The 20946-nt window shown below is 45.1% G+C and overlaps 1 protein-coding gene and 1 long non-coding RNA gene across 4 annotated transcripts; one reads left to right on the plus strand and one right to left on the minus strand.

Annotated features, from left to right (window-relative positions):
* Positions 1-296: 296 nt before the first annotated feature.
* LOC112442985 (uncharacterized) lies at positions 297-18752 on the plus strand. Of its 3 annotated transcripts, XR_003031212.2 has the most exons (5): positions 297-378; positions 613-717; positions 6123-6281; positions 16290-16371; positions 18558-18752. It is a non-coding gene; the product is annotated as an uncharacterized lncRNA (long non-coding RNA). The 3 variants fall into 3 exon arrangements; XR_003031213.2 differs by lacking the exon at positions 6123-6281; XR_009491911.1 differs by lacking the exons at positions 16290-16371; positions 18558-18752 and adding an exon at positions 8533-8727.
* A 686-nt stretch (positions 18753-19438) lies between these two features.
* TMEM174 (transmembrane protein 174) lies at positions 19439-20360 on the minus strand. Its single transcript, NM_001206297.1, has 2 exons — positions 19735-20360; positions 19439-19544 (listed from the first exon to the last, which is right to left on the minus strand). Exons 1-2 carry the CDS (start codon positions 20358-20360, stop codon positions 19439-19441), a joined length of 732 nt encoding a protein of 243 aa, NP_001193226.1.
* Between the last annotated feature and the right edge of the window lie 586 nt (positions 20361-20946).

Genomic DNA, 20946 nt, shown 5'->3' on the forward strand with positions numbered 1-20946 from the left:
GGCAGGTTCTTTACCAACTGAGCCACCAGGGAAGCCCCAGGACGATATAAGGAAGAATATTTATGAAAATGTTAGCTATGTTATCATTGGGCATTACTTTCTTCTTTGTATTTACCTGTGTTTTCTAACTGTTCAGCAGTAAGCATGTATTACTATGTAACGTGGCTTAGAGGGTAAAGAATATAGACTGCCTGAAGTCCTGTTGGCGTGTAGATACTCCGTAAGTTGCTACCTGCTATTCTGTGAGTTAGAATTCTTCCTAGGTGTTACCGGGGTAATGAACTCCACAGGATTTCCGAGGCTCCTAGGAAACAGAACAGAATGGTTTTCGAGCACACACACTGAAGGCTTGCTTGAGGCCATCTCCTCACCTTGCTGGTTAGTGGAATGGGATAATGGTGGTGCCTACATCTGGCGCTCTTTCTGAGCACTCCAAAAATGTTGCTATTGGCTTCTCTGTCTCTGTAGCTCTCTCTCTCTCTTACATACACACCTACTCTCTCTTACTCAAACACTGTTCTCAATTATCCACATGAAGGTAGTATAGATGAACCAGGGCTTCTCAGCCTTCAGTGTGCACATAAAAATCCTGGAAATTTTGTTAAAATGCAGGTTCTGCCTCAGGAGGGCTGAGCTGGAGCCCGAGACTCTACATTTCTAATGAGCTCCAGATGATATCCCGCTGCTGATCCGTGGACCACCCTTTGAGATGTGAAGGTGAGGACAAGTTCATGCCCTTTTTGGACATCCTAGAACAAACGCTCTCCAGTGGATTCAGATATTACCTGTCACATGGACTCCTTTTGGGCAGTATTGCATCATCCTGTTCCTCTGGAAACATAAATACCTACTTCTGTGTGTGAGACTCTGTGCTGGATTTTCTGGGACATCAAAGTCTCTGTTGTACGGCAGGGCCTCTGTCTTAGGAGCTTATACTCAACACCTAAACATGAAAATGTAGGCAGCCAGTCAAAGGACCTATTCTGAGTGCTAAAGGAGGGCTGTAGGCGGTGACTGAGAGGGAGACTCCAGGGTCTATTCGAAATTCTGTAGAGAACTTCAGTCCGCATACTTCCTTTGAAACGTTGAGGAGTAACACATGCTCCAGATGCAGGGCTGCATTAATGAGTCTTCAGTTTTAATGTGAGAGTCGTGTCTCTGTGTATAAATATATGCTCCCATAGGATTCGTGAGGTTGTGGTGTATTGTTTTCGTAGTTACCAGTCTTCCTCATTCCTCGTTAGTGGGGGAGCCGGGGGAGGAGATATGGAAGTCATCTGGAACATAAATACACAGGCTTGCGGCCATACCACACCACTGACTCCATTGTTTAAGGAACATGTTTGTTTCATTTGGCTGCATTTTGTGGGGCTTTCAGCTCCTGCTTTATTCCATTTGAAAATTATTATTTGCTATGGAAACAGTGATGTCAAATTGGTACAGGTGGGGCTGGGGGCATGAATAAATACAAAATAGTTCATCACAGGGGGCTCGAGTTATTATTGGGTCTAGGAGGTGCCCATTTGTGCAGGCCAGCCCTCACAGGCCCCGTGTTTTGGAAGCAGCAGTCTGCCAGGCGGGGGCGGGGTGTGGGCGACTCGCTTGGAAGAGAGTGTCCATTTTGGTTTTTATTATTTTAATTGAGATATAGTTAGTCCTACAGCACTATGTTAGTTTCTAGTATACAGCAAGTGATTCAGTTATATATATATATATGCTCCTGCTAAGTCACTTCAGTCGTGTCCGACTCTGTGCGACCCCATAGATGGCAACCCACCAGGCTCCCCTGTCCCTGGGATTCTCCAGGCAAGAACACTGGAGTGGGTTGCCATTTCCTCCTCCAATGCATGAAAAGTGAAAAGTGAAAGTGAAGTCATTCAGTTGTGTCCGACCCTCAGCAACCCCATGGACGGCAGCCCACCAGGCTCCTCCGTCCATGGGATTTTCCAGCCAAGAGTACTGGAGTGGGGTGCCATTGCCTTCTCCATTTATATATATATATATATATATATATATATATATATATACATACACACACAAAATCTATTTTCTTTTTCATATTCTTTGCCATTATAAGTTATTACAAGATATTGAATATAATTGCCTGTGCTATACTATAGAAACTTAAAATGTTTGTCTGTTTTATATATTAGTCTGTATCTGCTAATCCCAAACTCCTAAATCAGCCTTCCAGCCTTTCCCCTTTGTAACCATAAGTTTGTTTTCTATGTCTGTGAGTTTGTATCTGTTTTGTAAATAAGTTGATTTGTATTATTTTTTAGATTCCACATCTAAGTGATATCATATGGTATTTGTCTTTCTCTGTTTGACTTACTTCACTCAGTATGATTCTCTCTAGGTCCAAGAAAGTGTCTGTTTTTGAAGAGCACAAGTGTCTTAGAATACAGAGCCATGCTGCAACAGGACGTGGTCTGCCCACAGGCCATGTGGGGAGGAAGGGAAAGGGGACCTCAAGAGGCACACTGACAACGTGATCAAATGTTAGGCTGTTTTCTTGAGTGGTTGTTGCCTTAGGAAGCAAGAGCTCTTTTTGGAGATAAGGAATTTCTAATCAGGTGGGAACACTTTGAGATGGCAAGTCTGAAATGGGTCTCTCTGGGGGTGCTTGGACTTGAGCAGACCTGAAGCTGCTGGGAACTGCCTTGGGGCCCAGAGAGACTCTCCAGAGCTGGTCCACAGGGAGGAGGCTGTAACAAGATTTCCAGCAATATCGACTCTTTTTTATCAGGTGCTGAAGTGGCAACCCATTCCAGTATTCTTGCCTGGAAAATTCTATGGACAGAGGAGCCTGGTGGGCTACAGTCCATGGGGTCACGAAGAGTCAGACATGAGTGAGCCACTGGCCCAATTATGTTCCCAGTGTTATATGCTTTGATTCTTCCAATAGATCTTATGGCCCGGATAGTAACGTTGTGTCCAGCTCACAAATGTGGAAACTGAGACCTAGCAGGGCCAAGAGCTTGACAAAGGTCATAAGAGAATAATTGAGAGAGATGAGCCCATTCTGATTCCAGAATCTGCTTTCCTGTTCTATGTCCTTAAAGACTGAACCACAACCCTAGAGGTGGAGTGTAATCTGCCAGAAGTGTTTCCTTTCACTAGACCCACAAAACTCACAAAGCCTTGTCCTGGACAGAGCATCCATCAGATTGGGGCCCAGGGAGACCTGGAGGGTGACCAAGCTCTGTCTGCCGCTTTTCACCTGGTGAAGGTGGTGAAATCGTAGCCCCAGGGCTATGCTCAGACACCCCTGAACCACTCACAGAGCTCCTACCGGGGCTCCAAGCCTGTACCGAGCCTCACAGCGACAGTGAGAGGCCCAGGCTACCCCCTGGGCAGATAGAGGAGACAGAGCAGGGATAGTTTTGGAGGTTTACCCAAAGTCATTCAGCCAGTAAGGGGCCGAACCTTTGGGTACAGAAGTTGGCCCTTGACTGCTGTGCTCTGCTGACTGCAGGCCAGAGGCCTGGCAACTGCTGTGTGACAGGGCCCCCTAAGGACCAGGATATGATCAGGGCAGGGTTAGAGGCCCCTCAGACTATTGCCTTTGACAAGGCTGAGGGCGAAGCGAGGCCAGAAGAACCTTCAGCTAAATTTGCAACGATTTAACCACACATGTTCCAAACAACCCAATTAAAAAATGGGCTGCGCTGCTGCCAAGTCACTTCAGTTGTGTCCGACTCTGTGCGACCCCATAGACGGCAGCCCACCAGGCTTCCTGTCCCTGGGATTCTCCAGGCAAGAACACTGGAGTGGGTTGCCATTTCCTTCTCCAACGCAGGAAAGTGAAAGTGAAGTCGTTCAGTCCTGTCTGACTCTTAGTGACCCCATGGACTGCAGCCTACCAGGCTCCTCCATCCATGGGATTTTCCAGGCAAGAGTACTGGAATGGGGTGCCATTGGGCAGAAGACCTAAAAAGACTTTTCTCCAAAGAAGACAGACAGATGGCCAAAGGCACTTGAAAAGATGCTCAACATTGCTAATTATGAGAGAAATGTATATCAAAATGACAATGAGGTATCACCTCACAGTGATCAGAATGGCCATTATCAAAAAGTCTACAAATAACAAATGCTGGAGAGGGTGTGGAAAAAGGGAACCTTCCTACACTGTTGGTGGGAATATAAGTTGGTACAGCCACTATGGAGAACAGTATGGGATTTCTTTATAAGCTAAAAGAGTTACCATATGATTCATCAACTGCACTTCTGGGCATACATCCAGAAAAGACAATGACTCTAATTGAAAAAGATACATGCACCCCAAGGTTTTTTGAAGCACTATTTACAGTAGACAAGACATAGAAGCAACCTGCTGCTGCTGCTGCTGCTAAGTTGCTTCAGTCGTGTCCGACTCTGTGCGACCCCATAGACAGCAGCCCACCAGGCTTCCCCGTCCCTGGGATTCTCCAGGCAAGAACACTGGAGTGGGTTGCCATTTCCTTCTCCAATGTATGAAAGTGAAAAATGAAAGTGAAGTTGCTCAGTCGTGTCCAACTCCTAATGACCCCATGGACTACAGCCCACCAGGCCCCTCCGTCCATGGGATTTTCCAGGCAAGAGTACTGGAGTGGGTAATGTCCATCAACAGGTGAATAATAAATAAGAGGAGGTGTGTGTGTGTGTGTGTGTGTGTGTGTGTATATATGTAATGGAATATTACTTAGACATAAAAAATAATGAAATAATGCCATTTGTGGCAACATGGATGGACCTAGAGATTATCATAGTAAGTAAGTCAAAGTTATGGTTTTCCAGTAGTCATGTATGGATATGTGAGTTGGACTATAAAGAAAGCTGAACGCCAGAGAATTGATGCTTTTGAACTGCGGTGTTGGAGAAGACTCTTGAGAGTCCCTTGGACTGCAAGGAGATCAAACCAGTCAATCCTAAAGGAAATCAGTCCTGAATATTCATTGGAAGGACTAATGCTGAAGCTGAAACTCCAATACTTTGGCCCCCTGATGTAAGTAACTGACTCCTTGGAAAAGACCCTGATGCCGGAAAAGATCAAAGGCAGGAGGAGAAGGGGACGACAGAGGATGAGATGGTTGGATGGCATCACTGACTCGATGGACATGAGTTTGCGCAAACTCTGGGAGTTGGTAATGGACAGGAAAGACTGGTATGCTGCAGTCCATGGGGTCACAAAGAGTCGGACACAACTGAGTGACTGAACTGACACTGAAATCAGAGAAAGACAAATATCATATGATATCACTTATATACGGAATCTAAAAAAAATGATACAAATGAACTTATTTACAAAACAGAAACAGACTCATAGACCTAGATAACAAACTATGGCTATCCAGGGGAAAGGGCAGGAGAGGGATAAATTAGAAGCTTGAAGTTGACAGATACATACTACTATATGTAAAATAGATAAACAGCAAGATCCTACTATATTTCCCAGGAAGTTAAAATGGAAAAGAATCTGAAGAAGAATATATATCTCTGTGTGTGTGTATATATATATACATACGTACATATACATGTATGTATATGCAAAAGTGAAAGTGTTAGTTGCTCAGTCTTGTCCAACTTTTGCGACCCCATGGACTGTAGCCCTCCAGGCTCCTCTGTCCATAGAATTTTCCAGGCAAGAACACTGGAGTGGGTAGCCAATCCCTTCTCCAGGGACTCTTCCTGATCCAGGGATCGAACCCGGGTCTCCTGCATTGTAGGAGGATTCTTTACCATCTGAGCCACCAGGGAAGCCCCATATATGTAAATAACTAAATCATTTTGTGTACACCAGAAATGAACACAACTGTATATCAGCTGTACTTCAATAAAACAAATAAATGGCTGCACATGCTTCGTCCTTCTCCAGGGCCATGGCCTCCCTCTCAGCACCCAGAGCCTTTTTCCTGACCTGTGGCCTCCCAGGAGGGGTTGCTGCTGCTCCATCCACCTGCGCACATGTTCCACGGGTATTGCTGAGTGATTCCCATGTTCCAAACTCTGAGCCTTTCGAGGAGGGGCTGGCAGGGCCCTGTGAGCTAGGCCCCAGCTTGAGGATCAAGGTTGGTGAGGATGAGACTACATCATAAATGCCGACTTTGCCCTTACTCTGCATCCTCTATGTCTACCTGTAGGAATTGAAAACTCAGAAAAGACAAAAAGAAAAAAAAAATTCTCAGCAGAAAGCATAAATGAAAAAGCCACCCTCCAGTTCTAACGGCATCTGGATGTGACAGGGAAAGGCGCTTGGACCCCACAAGCCAGGGCAGTATCTGGATAAGCTGTGCAGCCTGGTAAGGATGGTGTGTTTGGGAACCATGCTTTGCAAACTCTGAAGTGACGCTTGAGTGTGGGTTGCTTGTTTTAATGACATAAAATACACGTCTTAGAAAAATATCCAAGAAATGAAGCTCAGGAACTGGGGCAAATTAAAAGTGAAATTTGCAATTATGTAAGCCATTCAGGGGGCTTCCCAGGTGGCTTAGTGGTAAAGAACTCACCTGCCACTGCGGGAGAAATGGGTTTGATCCCCAGAGAAGGAAATGGCAACCCACTCCAGTATTCTTGCCTGGAAAATCCCATGGACAGAGGAGGCTGGCGGGCTACAGTCCACGGAGTCGCAGAAGAGTTGGACATGACTTAGCAACTAAACAGCAAGAAGCCATCCAGGGACCCCAAATCAAACAATGCCTTAATGTTTCGCAGGTCCAGTTTCTAGATTTCCTTTTGAGTTATTTCTTTCCAGAAGGTGTATCCATCTCCCTACTGTTCTCTGCCACCACTTTTCCTCTCCACCCCCACCCAGGGCTGTGACATATGTCTGTGCAGGTTGTTCCCAGCACAGCTGCGGGCCATGCGGGGAGGCGTTACATCAAAGTCTGCATGAGTCAGACCATCGATTCTTAAACTCAGCTGCACACCGGACTCACTTGGGGGACTGTAAACATTATTGATGTCTTGGTCCCGCCTCCTCTGATTTAACTGGTCTAGGTGCAGTCTGGGCACTGGGATTTTTAGGCTGCTCAGGAGATTCTAATATGCAGCCATGTATGAGGACCACTGAGTTAGACTAGCTAAGAATGGCATCCCTTGAGGATGTGTGCAGTACAACCTGCTAACCCTTCCTCTCGGCCCTGCTTGCCCCAGACGTGATCTGCAATGACCCGAACTCGCTAGTGGGAGAGACCACAGGATATACACACCTTTCTGCCTTTTGAGTCATGTGTTCCCTCGGGCTGGGATTGAGGTTAAGGAAAGTGTGGGTACTGATCTCTGAGCCTTTGAAGACTCTCTTACACTTCCTGCATCCTTCTGAGGGACAAGGGAGAGGCAGGGGTCTAATCCTGCTGAAAACTGGGAGTTTTTCAAGCCTGGTTTTGGAGGCTGCCCAACTCCGGTGCTCTGCCCAGGGTGAGCATGCTGTTTTGATCACCTGGCGGAGAGAGTGATTTAGGTCCTCAGAAGAATCTGGCTTATTTCCCCTGGTACCTAGGTCATTCCCTGATTATAAATCAACCACTGTTAGCAGCTGCATTTCGCTCTCCCAGGCCACAAGGGAACTGTGCAGTCTTTACTGAATTAGCAACTTAATTGCACTAAATATAGCTCTAATGCCCACAAAGAAGTTATGGCAGCTCCCAAAGGTGTCTGGCTTCCCACCCTCTCCCCTTACCAACCTCCTCTCCAAACTCAAGGAGCAGGTTAAACTCTGAACAGTTCAAACTTGCTAAATCACAAGCTCCTGGAATGAACACACTTTGTTTTGCATATGTCATTATCACCAGCTCCTGCCATCTGAATTTAATGTCACCGTTTCCACAACAAATAATGTCCTTCAAGGGGGACACAGGGGGAGACCAAAATTCCCACAAAAACCCAGAGGAATGAGACAAATATGTGATACAAGCAAATCCACGGAGTCGAGGTTCAGTCAAAAAAGCTCGCCTGTTTTACAGCCTGGATGCTCTGTAACTCACTGAAGCTCCCCGCCAGTGACTGCATCTGTCCTTCTAAACTTACAAGTTGAACTTCTTTGGCTGAAACCTTGCATCTGGCATGTATATTTATACTTGGCATTTCAGAATTAATATTTTTGGTTCAGCAGAGGGATCTAAAAGAAGCAGTTTCTGAAAAGTTCCAAATTCCTGAGCAGATATTTGAATCTGACTGGAGTGAGTGAGAGAGAGAGAAACCAAGTATGGAAGAGGCTGATAGTCATTACCCAGTATCTGTTCTACTCTTTTCCCTTTGCAGTGGAAAACAGTATGTTTTTTAATTTTAACTTTTTAACACCAAAAACATTTTGTATTGGTGTACAGTCGATTAACATTGTTGAATTGTTGAAACAATCACCAAAGTTTCAGGTGAACAACAGTAATTTTTAAAAATTACATTTCCCAGAGGTCCTTGCAAGACCAAATTCTGGTCAAAGAATTAAAATTGGAAGTATGACATGGAACTTCCAGAAACTCTTGAAAAGAATCAAGTCAGATAGGAAGTGTATTCTTTTTTCCTTTTCTTTTTCTCCTTCCTTCTTGACTGTAGACGTAACACTGGAGCTTCAGTAGCCATCATGGACCGTGAGATGCCTTTGAAGAGGAAAGCCAGGTGCTGAACGAAGAAGGCAGAAAAATAGGCCACTGATGATGTAATACAAAGGATAAGCCCTGTATTATTACTATCCATCTCGGGATTTATTATATGTGAGAAAGAAATAAGTTTATTTGGGGTTTTTATTTATATGAAAACAAGGCTAGTCCAAATTGATAGCGAAGGATAGGGTAAAACTAATAGAAAAGTCATTTCTTATACCGTGTCAGTACATTTTTGCCCATGTTAGTCCATCTGCTAAAGTGAATAACTTGATTTGAGAGCTTGGACATGACTCTTGTGTTCAGCAAGCTTAAGCCACGTGCCTAAGGTTACGCAGCTTACTGATTGAATGGCAGAGGCGCTACGCCTTTACGTAAGTCTGCTCTCTCTGTCGGAGGAGCATGAGTCAGTAAATACAACTCTGTAGGGTTTGCAGTTTTTCATCAACAATATTATGTTTAAGCCTCAGTAGGCTGTGCAGGTCAGCTCTGGCCTGAATCCATCCCAAGCCCAATGAGCTGGGGAGACATTTGTTTACCCCAAAGATGCTGAACCTGCTTGGAATCTACTGGACTCTGTAAGGCTTCTGTGTGTTTCTCTTTCATCCAGCCCCCACCTATGATGCCCCCGTGTGAATGGTAATAGACTCTGTATAATGGGACTGTTGAAGTTCTGCAGAAAGTTGCCTTTGCTTAGAGGATTTCAGTTACAGGTGGTTCCATGCACAAGGTGGGTTGCCCTCCTACAACTGGCCTTTGAAATCCAGCCAGTTACTATGTTAACAATGTAGCGTGAGAGAGCCTTCAACAACTGACATGGCTAATCGGCAGCATGAGATATGTCAACCCATCAAAATGAAAGAGAAGGAAGAGGAAAGCCTTTTTGTTTATTTGGGCCATTCTGGTTCAATGAGTGTGGGTGATGATGAAATTTATTCAAGAGAACTTTAAGTCACGCCCAGGAAATACCAATGAGGGGACAAGCTGTCTGCTTTTCTCTCCATACCCCAAACAGTCTGTTTTCCTACTGTGGAGCAGAGCTGGGAGGGCAGTGCTAGGTCCTGGAGTGAAGCAGTTTCCTCCATGGACCACAAGGGCCTTGGGGGCAGCTGTATGCAGTGCTTGGTTCACTGCCTGCCAATAGGATGGGCTTCTGAAATGTTTGTCACTCAAAGAGTTGAATGAATCCCTGAGTACCTGCAATACTAACCCTGAAAAACGCTTTTTCAGCATCACACCTTAAGACAGTGGTTGACATGGGAATAAAACCCATGGAAATACCTTTGAAATAGTTATATCATCCACATAAAGATGGCTCCTTTGTATCCGGCCTTAGCATTTTGTCACACTTAAAGGAGGCAGAATTAGATTCTGTAGAACACAGCAGAATCTATTTCTCTCATTTATTTATTTACCATGTGTGTTGAGGGATCTTAGTTCTCTGACTGGGGATTGAACTCATGCCCCCTAAAGCGGAAGTTCAAGAGTCTTAACCATAGGACCACCAGGGAATTCCCATATTACTCTCTAATTAAAAAAAAAAAAATCTTTATTGAAGTTGTTACAATATTGCTTCTGTTTTATGTCTTAGTCTCTTTGGCCCTGAGGCATGTGGCTCTTAGCTCCCTGAGCAGGGATGGAACCCACACTCCCTGCATTGGAAGGTAAAGTCTTAACTACTAGACCTCCAGGGAAGTCCCTTTCTCTCTAATGTAAAAGATCTAAGTAAATTACTAGGCAGCATTGTAGTCAGTGGGGACCCAGCCTTCTTCTATCTTTCTATTCCAGCTTTGTAGCTTCCATCCTCAAGGTCATCTCACTGTTAAGACAACTGCTGAAGTTTCTGTGATTATATATACGTTGTAGTCTTCAAGAAGAAAAATGAAAAGTCAAGAAATGAATTCCCCAGCTATCTGTTTTCTAGGCAGTCTTCAAGGAACCCCCTTCCAAAACCTTCTACTTACATCCAATTAGCCAGAACTTAGTCATATGGCCAAACTTAGCTGCAAAGGAGGCTGGGAACTGTAGTCTTTTACAGGGCACTTGACCACCTCCCCCTGTAATAATATATTCCAGCAGTTCTCAACCTTTGTGGTCTTAAAAACCTTTTATACCTGTGAAATTTACTGAGGAGCCCAAAGAATTTTTGTTTATGGACTATCAGTATTTCCTATTTACCTTATTAGAAATTAAAATTTAAAAAGGATAAAATATTCATTTATTCATTTAAAAATTATAATGCATGTGTCAAATCATCACATTGTACACTTTAAATATCTTACAATTTTTTCGTCAGTTACACCTCAGTAAAGCTAGGAAAAAAATTAAAACAACTCCAGGACCTTCAAAAATATTAAAAAATGAAAATTACAAGTATTATAAACCCTTTCTGTATTAAATAGACTATTTTTCCAAAGCAAAAAAAAAAAATGAGAAATGATACTGTTTTCCATTTTTGCAAAGTTTTTATTATCTTACTTAACAGAAAATAGACTCTCAGAACTTATATCTGCTTCTACACTGAATCTGTTGCCATATGTTGTTTTGATTGAATTTTATGAAAAGAATTTGGCCTACACAGATGTATAGTAGGAATATATAGAAGTATTTTAAAAGCTTTTCAGATAATTCTGTATATCCTTCTTGGATACTAAACCAAAACCTAGGTGGTAATTTCTGAAAGGCTAGTTGCAGTGTGGAATCTGAAGTTGTATCAATGAACATTTTGTACTGTTACATTAAAATCCATTGATCTGTCTTGCACTCTGAATGCATTTTCCCCACAAATGATTTTGTAATATCCTGTAGTGGTCGTGTGGAAAATATTAGTTCACTGAGTTATACAGACCTTTCAAATGTTGAAGCATTTCATTATATACATTTTTAGAAATTACCATTTAAAATATCAGTACTGATCTGTAAAGAAAAGTCCACTTTTAGAGAAATTGTCAAGTTCATGATGATAAATAGAAGGTTTCAGAAATTCTAATTTTCACTTGAAAGGTTGAAAGTTCTCAATGGCAACAAATACGGTCAGTTATTTCCCAGGGAGTGACGCGCTCACTTTGTTCAGTTTTGGACACATGTCTGCTAAATGCACAAATGCACGATGCTGATGCCTCCTGCCACAGGCCTTCAGGAACCACAGGGTGAGCTAGGAAGTCAGTTGCGGTGACCTGAGCGCAGGGACCAGAAAGGTGACCCCCACGGGTGAGCCCCGTGGCCTCTGAAGGGCTCTAATGAGGCGCAGACACACTCCAGCCTAAACCTGCCCTCTTTGCGCTTTGCAGACAGAGCTTTCTGTTTCCCCTTTGCCATCTGTTTGCCTCCTGAAAAATTCCAAGCATGTTTGTGGGGCTCCTGTTCAATCTGTTGAGGGATCAGGGCATCCTTCCTGGCTGAAGTGGGATCAAACCAGCCCCACAGGCCCTAGAGGAGGAGTCCCAGACAGATTCCAGGAGGGAAGAGGGAAGGGGCAGCTGCTGCGGACACAGTTTCCTCTCACACCCACTCGGGGAGGTGGGGGAGGGTGCAAAGGTAATCCGCTCCTTCTGGTGTGGAACCGGTTTACTTAGGTGGCTTTGTTTCATCTCTGAAGGTACAATGGTTGTGGCTCCTTGGTAAGTGAACAGCTGTCTGCTGTGAACAGTGCTTCCCAGTGTGAAGGCGGGGTTGAAACAAACCATCAAAGAACCATGTGGAATCAGATTTCTGACTCTGTGTGTGTGCTGCTGTTATGTTGACGTTGGTTAGTGTTTTATCCACAACATGTATGTGTGAAAATTCTTCCACATACATAGTGAAAACTGTTCTTTCTCCCGGAGACTTTGTATGTGTCTATGTAGAAGTGTTATTCATGTTGTATTGCACTGTGTCCATCTATATACCACATTTGTTTCTATGTGTCTTGTGTGTTTGTTACATATATAAGCAACAGTAGCAATGAAAATCATTTAGGTGAGGACTCAAGAAGATGAAAAGTGAAAGTGAAAGTCGGTCGTGTCCGACTCTTTGAGACCCCATAGACTATACAGTCCATGGGATTCTCCAGGCCAGAATACTGGAGTGGGTAGCCTTTCCCTTCTCCAGGGGAAGGAGATCTTCCCAACCCAGGGATCGAACCCAGGTCTCCCACATTAAACATTAAAAACATTAAAAGTACATGGAGGAAAAAAGTGTATTCTGCAGTGAAAATGCAGACATAGAGAACAGACTTGACCCAGTTGGAGAAGGAAATGGCAACCCACTCCAGTGTTCTTGCCTTGAGAATCCCGGGGACGGCAGAGCCTGGTGGGCTGCCGTCTCTGGGGTCGCACAGAGTTGGACACGACTGAAGTGACTTAGCAGCAGCAGCAGCAGTAGGGGAAGGAGAGGGTGAGATGAATGGAGAGGGTAACATGCAAACGTATACATTACCGTATATAAAATAGATAGCAAGTGGGAATTTGCTGTGTGACACAGGGAGCCCAACCCAGTGCTCTGTGACAACTTAGAGGGCTGGGAGTAGGGAGGGAGATGGCGGGGTGGCTCAGGAGGGAGGGGACGTGTGTATATCTGTTGCGGATTCATCTTGATGTATGGCAGAAACCAACACAATATTGTAAAGTGATTATCATCCCATCAAAAAAGAAAAGTACATGGAGATAGATCATTTAGTTTTCTTCTTGTATTCTAAAAATAATTTTAGGAACAGGAAATACATGAACATGGTAGAAAAATTATTAACTAGCATGAATTAAAGTGATAAAGAAGTCTCCCATCCTCTGCCACAGACACAATTATTACCAATTCTTATGTCTTCTTTAAGAGATATTCTATATATTTAAAGAAGAGGATACACACACATACCCCCCTTAAAAAAAAAATGTGTTCTTTTAAACTAATGAAAGGTTAGAACAGGAAAATCACATCTTCATTTCCAGCCCCTTGTGTGTAAGCACAGACTCTAGCATACATATCTGTGTCTTATGATTTACACATGTGTAGGTTTTGTGCTGGAGGACAAATTCTTTGTTCCAAGAAAACTTCTGGAACCTAGAAAACTGACTTCCCAGTTCACCTGGTTGTTAATCTTCCTAAAAGCTCAAGACAAATAAAATCCCCATATCTGAGACCTTTGTGGTATCCCAGAGGCAGGTGAGAATCATTCCCATGGAATTGTCTTCACTTTCTGATTTGTCACCAATTCTTAAGAGCAATCCAGTGAAGGTTTATTTAGTACAGCTCACTGTTGATTTTATAACCAACTGCTGACTGCTTGGGACATAAAATCTTGATGATTTACAGGTAGTGAGTGGGTAAGAAATCCATAAATCACATTCTATAATAAAAGAGTGTAGGTGAACAGACACACACACACACACACACACACACACACACACCTTCAAAGGAAGAGTTGTAGGTAAAACCAGGAAATACATTAGTTTTTAATTTGAGAATTGAGAACTCATTGGTAAGAGCCCCACAGTCAGTAGCCTCAGAGAATTCAATTATACCAGGTGATGGTACAACTTTTTTAGTGCAGAGTGAGAGGTTTGTTTCTTAAAGAAGAGACACTGGTTCTCACTTTTGAAATGTTCAAAGGAGTTTTTATGGTCTCTGGAGGAATAAACTTTTTCCAACCAAGCCAAAGATGCTTATGATTATCAGTTTTCTGATATTGAAACTCTTGAAATTATTATGCAACAGGTACTTCTCCAACACTTGAAGATCTTTTTCTCTTCATGAAAATTATTTTCTAGGACAATGTTTGGGAAAAAAATTCTCTAATAATATGCTAAAAGTAGAAAACACTACGTTTCTAATTCCACTGGAGTCCTAGAGTTTCAGGGAACTTACAGAGAGGGAAATATGAATTGAAAAAAATCTTGAAAAACATTTTTGTTTGGAAAGCGAAATTTAATAAATATGACTCTGCTACCATGTCATGCCAACTCTCTGCCTCTCAAAAGATAGTATAATGTAGACAGAAATTTAGGATCCATTTAGCCAAAAGCCAATCTCATTTGGATACTGATTCAAACAAAACAAAGCAGTAAAAAAAATTAAATAAAATAGAGAAAATCAAGAAGGTTGAATACTGACAATATTTGAAGACATTAAAGGATTATAAATTGTGAGGGTGTAACAACAGTGTTGCCTTTTTTTGGAGCCTTTATCTTTTAAAGCTACACAGTCAAATTTTTTAGGATGAAATGATTTGATGGTTTGGTTTTGCTTTTTAAAAATCCAGTTGGTGGAAGCGGGGGGTGATAAAAGAAGTAAGATTGGCCATGAGTTGAGGGAAGGTGAGGGCCACCTCATGCGAAGAGTTAACTCATTGGAAAAGACTCTGATGCTGGGAGGGACTGGGGGCAGGAGGAGAAGGGGACGACAGAGGATGAGATGGTTGGATGGCATCACCGACTCAATGGACGTGAGTTTGAGTGAACTCTGGGAGTTGGTATTGGACAGGGAGGCCTGGCATGCTGTGATTCATGGGGTCGAAAAGAGTCGGACACGACTGAGCGACTGAACTGAACTGAACTGAACTGAGGGCTACAGAGGGTTTCATATACTATTCTCTCTACGCTTCTACTTCTTTGAAATTTTTCATAATAAAAGGAGCTAAGTTGAACTATTTGTTTGTATCTATTTGAAAAGTTCTTCATTTATTCATTTCACATTGATTATTCAGTAAGAGAGCGACTTCACTTTCACTTTTTACTTTCATGCATTGGAGAAGACAATGGCACCCCACTCCAGTACTCTTGCCTGGAAAATCCCATGGATGGAAGAGTCTGGTAGGCTGCAGTCCATGGGGTCGCTAAGAGTCAGACACGACTGAGCGACTTCACTTTTCACTTCCATGCATTGGAGAAGGAAATGGCAACCCACTCCAGTGTTCTTGCCTGGAGAATCCCAGGAACGGGGGAGCCTGGTGGGCTGTCGTCTATGGAGTCGCACAGAGTTGGACATGACTGAAGCAACTTAGCAGCAGCAGCAGCACTCAGTAGGAACTGAGTGTCAGTCATGTGGAGGCCTTTGCAGGAGGACTTCAGTAGTTGCCAAGGGGTGTGGGCAGTAGGCTCTGCAGGCAGTGCCTGGCTATGAGGTGCTTCTGAGGTGAGACACACCAGCACCCCATCCGGGGTGTGGGGCTTTTGCTTAGCGTCACTCCACTGACCTGACATTCAACATGGCTGCTGAGGAGCCCCAGAAGTGGGAAGCTGAAGACAGGTACCCAAGGCCAGCTCATCACAAACAATTAGTTTATTTTTATACTGTACCTCCCACCCCACCCGACCCCCAAAATGTGGGGTGAGCATTTAAAAAGCTGTTTTGGAGCAGAACCACTTCATGCATTTGAAACTTACACCCGTGCCTGGTTCAGTGAAACAAGAGGGTAACTGATGGCAGTCTCCAAAAGACACTCACCTCCCAGGGCCCGGCAGGAGGAAGTGGACGAGACCCACACTGCAGCAGAGACCTTGGCCCGAGCGGAGAAAGAAGCCTAAGAGCTTTGCGAAAACCTCTTCCCTTTGGTGCCTGAGCCTCATCTTCCCAGCTCCGACGGTCCTTTCCTGCCGCGTCAAGGTCGCCAGCTGTCAGCAGTGTGTCAAGCCCAAAGCCCCAACCCCAATTGACTCCTGAGAGATGTTAATATTTAGTTCTTAAAAACCTGTCTCCTTTGATTGACAAGCTTTGTTTGGAATTACATGTAAATCGAAGAGGCTGCCCAGCCATGGCACCCCAGCAAAGACGGAGGGTGGAGGAGAGGGCGTTTCCCGGTGCTCTGGACTTCACCAGCAAGGTCAGTAGCACACTGTATACACCTCTGGGTCTTGCTCTAACCAGCAAGTGTTCAGAATCAGATCGCATCGCCCTCCTCATTAAAACTCTTCAACGACTTCCTAGTAGTTCTGCAGACATAGGCTAAGATGTTTGACAAGGCCCCGTGGGTTCTGCTTGGGTCACCAGACCTTTCAGCCTGTACCTACAGCCAGGGCCACGTTCCACACCAGGAATCTCAGGGTGGACATCACAGCCGGGACCAGGCAGACCCCAAGTCACCGTCCCCAGTTGTGATCTTCCACTCAGCCCTGATAGATGCTGAGAGAGAGAATGAGGAAAGGCAGATATCCGGACAATAAACCTGCAACTCTGCTAGGAGTGTGTCCTTGCTGGCCAGAGACCTGGTGTGAGTCCAGGGGCCACTCAGTGGACTTCCCATCATGTTGATCCCGGCAACCCCGAAATGAAGACAGAAAGAGAGCAAGGTGGGGTTGTTTCAAAGCCAGAGAGCTGGTGAATATGATTTCCTGGGTGTTAGACTGCAGCTCTGTTTGGAAACTGTAGCAGCAGTGAAATATAAAGGTATACACAGCCTGCAAGTCGCCCTCTGGTACCATCCCCCCACTCCACGGTCTTGCCAGGCTCCCCCTCCTCCTCCTCTTTGTCTAGTATCAGCTATTGTTCCTTTAGCTCCCAGCATAGTCCCCAGAAGTCCAAGGAGTCTGATGGCATGGCTGTCTGTGTAACAGTGCTCCCAGGGTTCTACAGGGCAGTGGTCCTGACTTCACTTCGGCAAGGAAGCCCTGATGACCCTTCTGACTAGTCCAAGTCCCCCTCTTATGGTTCTGGGACCAGGAATAAGTGGTCAGTATCCGTCTTCCTCTCTAGAGGCTTCACCAGAGCAAACCCACAGCTCCTGTTCTGTGGCTTTGCTTTTTCAGTGATACATCCCCACTTGATGGCCTCAATCCTGACACAGAGGAGATGATGACATGAGATTGTCTGCTAAGTCATGTCTGACTCTTGCAACCCCATGAACTGGGGCCTGCCAGGTTCCTCTGTCCATGGGATTCTCCAGGCAAGAATACTGGAGTGGGTTGCCATGTCCTTCTCCAGGGGATTTTCCTCACCCAGGAACCGAACCCAGGTCTCCTGCATTGCAGGCAGATTCTTTACTGACTGAGCTACAAGGGAAGTCCGAGGGAAGACAGAGGAGATGCTCAGCAAATAGGTGCTGAATTCCTATTTTCAGAGCCCCACCTCCCACCTTGAGCCATCAGCTCTGATGCTCTGTCTTTAAAAACATAAATTTCCTCTGTGTTAGCACTTTTTCTGTCTTGGGGCAGTTGGTGTTGAATGAGTCTGCTGCCTGGAACTAAGCCCCACCGAGGCTGGTTCCCTGCCTATCAGACTCCAAGCATCACCACGACAAACTGGCTATCCTGCCCTCCTGCCTTCCACACTCAGATATCCTTTCCAAACACCTCTTCCCCTTTTGAGCTACCCTTGTCACTTGCCAGAACCCAAATCCAGGAATAAAAGTTGTGCGGTGAACAAGGATGAGGAGGGAGGAGGAGGAAGGTTTGTAGGCATTGATGGCGGGGACACCACTGTGTCCCTGTCACCAAACGTCCTCCCTGAACTGATGGTCCTCAGGCAGGAGTCCAGCGGTTCATGAATGCATTGAGTGTAAAGCTAGTTTCTATAAAATGAATTATATCTTTCAATTACCTTTTATCAGTGAACATGAAAATGAATCCTCAAACACAGAGATTTCATCCCTAAGATGAAATTTGTAAGAGTACAAATCACAATAACAATATCAAGCTTATTTTAATCATATCCTTGGAAAACTAGATATTTCTGATCAAGATTAGTAAAAATCACTCCATATATAAATGCAGTACCCAGACTCTAAAGGATTGCTATGTCCTGTCTTCCTTTGGTTTGAGCTTCCCTTTCCTTACATGGCCTGTCCTTTTAGCCTATGGAAAATACTTTCTTTTAAGCCCTGATGGTTTTATCTGTCTCTTCTAAAGTCTGTGAGTCTGTTCTAGCTGTCAGTTCAGATTCTTGGAAGTTAAAGGTACCAAAGATTTTTTTTTTTTTATATAAAGAAGATGAGCTTTTCTTAACCATAAAGATTGTTTCTATGACTCATGGTTTTCCAGGTGTTGACACAGGAACTCTCTTCTAATTTAACAGATCTCATCCATGTGAAGGGAAGTGATCATGTTCTGTTGGCCCCTGGTTCCAGCACAGATCCTGTCCTGGGGTAGATGGGCTTCAACCTTGCTGAAGAACTGCTGGGACCCAGTGATAACTTAAGGATTTATTGATTTCATTGTCCCATTATGATTTATTTCATATGTTTAATCCAGCCATCTAATACTATTCTAACAGGAGATGTTCTTTTATTCCACTTAATTCATTTATCTTTGCAGACTTTAAGATATCCAGAGTCCTCCAGGGACACCAGCTGGCCACCAAGTTCTTACAAACATGCAGATGCCCTTTAGGGGCTGAGAACAGGTGCTGGAAAATCTCCATTTGAGCCTGTTTTCTGTCCCCTGCTTCCTTCCCACCCCTACTCTCACTGCTGTGGAAACTCCCAAAGTCACAGCAGCAGTGATTTTCCCTTGGCTGTGCTGTACTCTGCGGTGCTCAGTTGCTCAGTCGTGTCTGACTCTTTGCGATCCCATGGACCGTAGCCATGGGCTCCTCTCTCCATGGGATTCTCCAGGCAAGTAGACTGGAGTGGGTTGCCATGCCCTCCTCAGGTTCCCTTGGCTGCTAGAGCTCAAATGAAGACACCAGTGCCTCCCAGTGGGAAAGGGATGGGTGGTGGATAAACAGGTGAAATTCCTGATCCTGAATCATATCCAGGGGATTTCTAGCTCTATCAGAAAGGCATTTCCCCACCCCTGCCTAATTTTTACCAACCAGAGAGATTCAGCCTCCCACTTCTCCCTGCCCCACCCTCCCCAAATGGTATCTGTCAAGACTTCCTGGTTAGACAGCTCTGCGCACAGAACACTTCAGCTGTCAGCAACATGATGACAATGCTGTGCCCTCAGCCTCACAGTCTATCGAGGAGGGGAGCATATCTCCTCATACGGAGGAGGGGAGAAGCAGGCAGAGTCCTCATCACCCAGCGGTGTCTCTTCTAGCTGCTCAGCATCAGGGCTGGACCTGAAACGGAAGCAGAAAGGACAAGATGCCTTACAGCCCCCAGCACGACTCTCGAAAACGATGCCACCGTCGCAGCAACAGACCACACAAAGATCCGCAGTCTCCCACCACCTCCCTTGCAAATGGAACACAGCCATAGATTCTGACTCCCACAGGAGGGAGGGGATCATCCGCACTCCACACACTCTACCTGCCATCTGCAGTGTCCGCAAAGGAAGGGTAGTCCTGGTCGTCAACAAAGGCAGCATTCTCCGGAGGGTAGATGGTATAGTACTGAGGGGGGCTTGGCATGGTGGCCGCCAACCCTCCAGTGGGTATGAGGCCACATGGGCTCACCACTGGCTGCAGGTAGGTGGTATTCATCCCCATAGGCTCTTGAGAGCCATAAGGAGGAGGGATATACTGCACCACAGTGGCGCCGTGGAAGGTGATGGGTTGGTTGATACCAGTGAACACAAAGGATTGTCCTCCCGCCGTCTGCTCCGGATCCGGGAGCCTCTCCTCACTTTCTTTGCACCACTGGCAGGACAGCATTTTGAACTTGCACACGGCAATCAGGATGAACGTCACCCCCACCGACAGCAGGATGGGCCCGAGGAGCTGGGTCCATTCGAAGTGGGAGACCCCTTGGTATTTGATCCAGCCCATGATGGTGAATGTGACCCCCACAAGTCCCAGGAAGATGCCCGAGAAGAGCAAGGTGGCCCCTGCCTTGTCGTCGTCTGACACCTGGATGTCGGCAGTGCTGGGAGTGTATGGAGTGACCGAGAACACGTTGAGAGGGAAGTCCTCCATGCGGCTGCAGCCCTGCTCCATTGTCCTCTTGCCTGCCCCAGGGCAGAGGGCTTGTGAGAGCTCCTGAGAGCAGAGCCCAGGAGCCCCTGGTTCAGGTTAGTTATGGAAGAACTTTGGGCTTCTGTGGTTAACAGAGTAGAACATTCAGAGGCCTGAACTTTGTTTAGAAGAATAAAGGTCTGAGAAGTGAAGCCTGAAGCTTTCTCATAAATTTTATTAACAGTTGGAGGCCTCTGATTTGCAATTCAATGACAAGCACTCTCTCTTTCACTCATTCAGAAAGTTTTTACTGAGCACATTTAATGTGCCAGGAGGTACTTTTTTTAGATGTGTCAGGGGCTGCTCCAAGACTCTGTTTTATTGTTAATTGCTAAGTTGTGTCTAACTCTTTGTGATCTCATGGACCGTAGCCTGTCAGGCGCCTCTGTCCATGGGATTTCCCAGGCAAAACTACTGCAGTAGATAGCCCTTTCCTTCTCCAGGGGATTTTCCCCAGCCAGGGATCGAAACCTTGTCTCCTGCATTGGCAGGCATTGGGAGGTGGATTCTTTGCTGCTAAGCCACCAGGGAAGCTCTGTTCACACCCTGCCCAAACCAAGACTGTAGA

This window comes from Bos taurus, chromosome 20 (assembly GCF_002263795.3).
Source record: "Bos taurus isolate L1 Dominette 01449 registration number 42190680 breed Hereford chromosome 20, ARS-UCD2.0, whole genome shotgun sequence".
NCBI lineage: Eukaryota > Metazoa > Chordata > Mammalia > Artiodactyla > Bovidae > Bos > Bos taurus.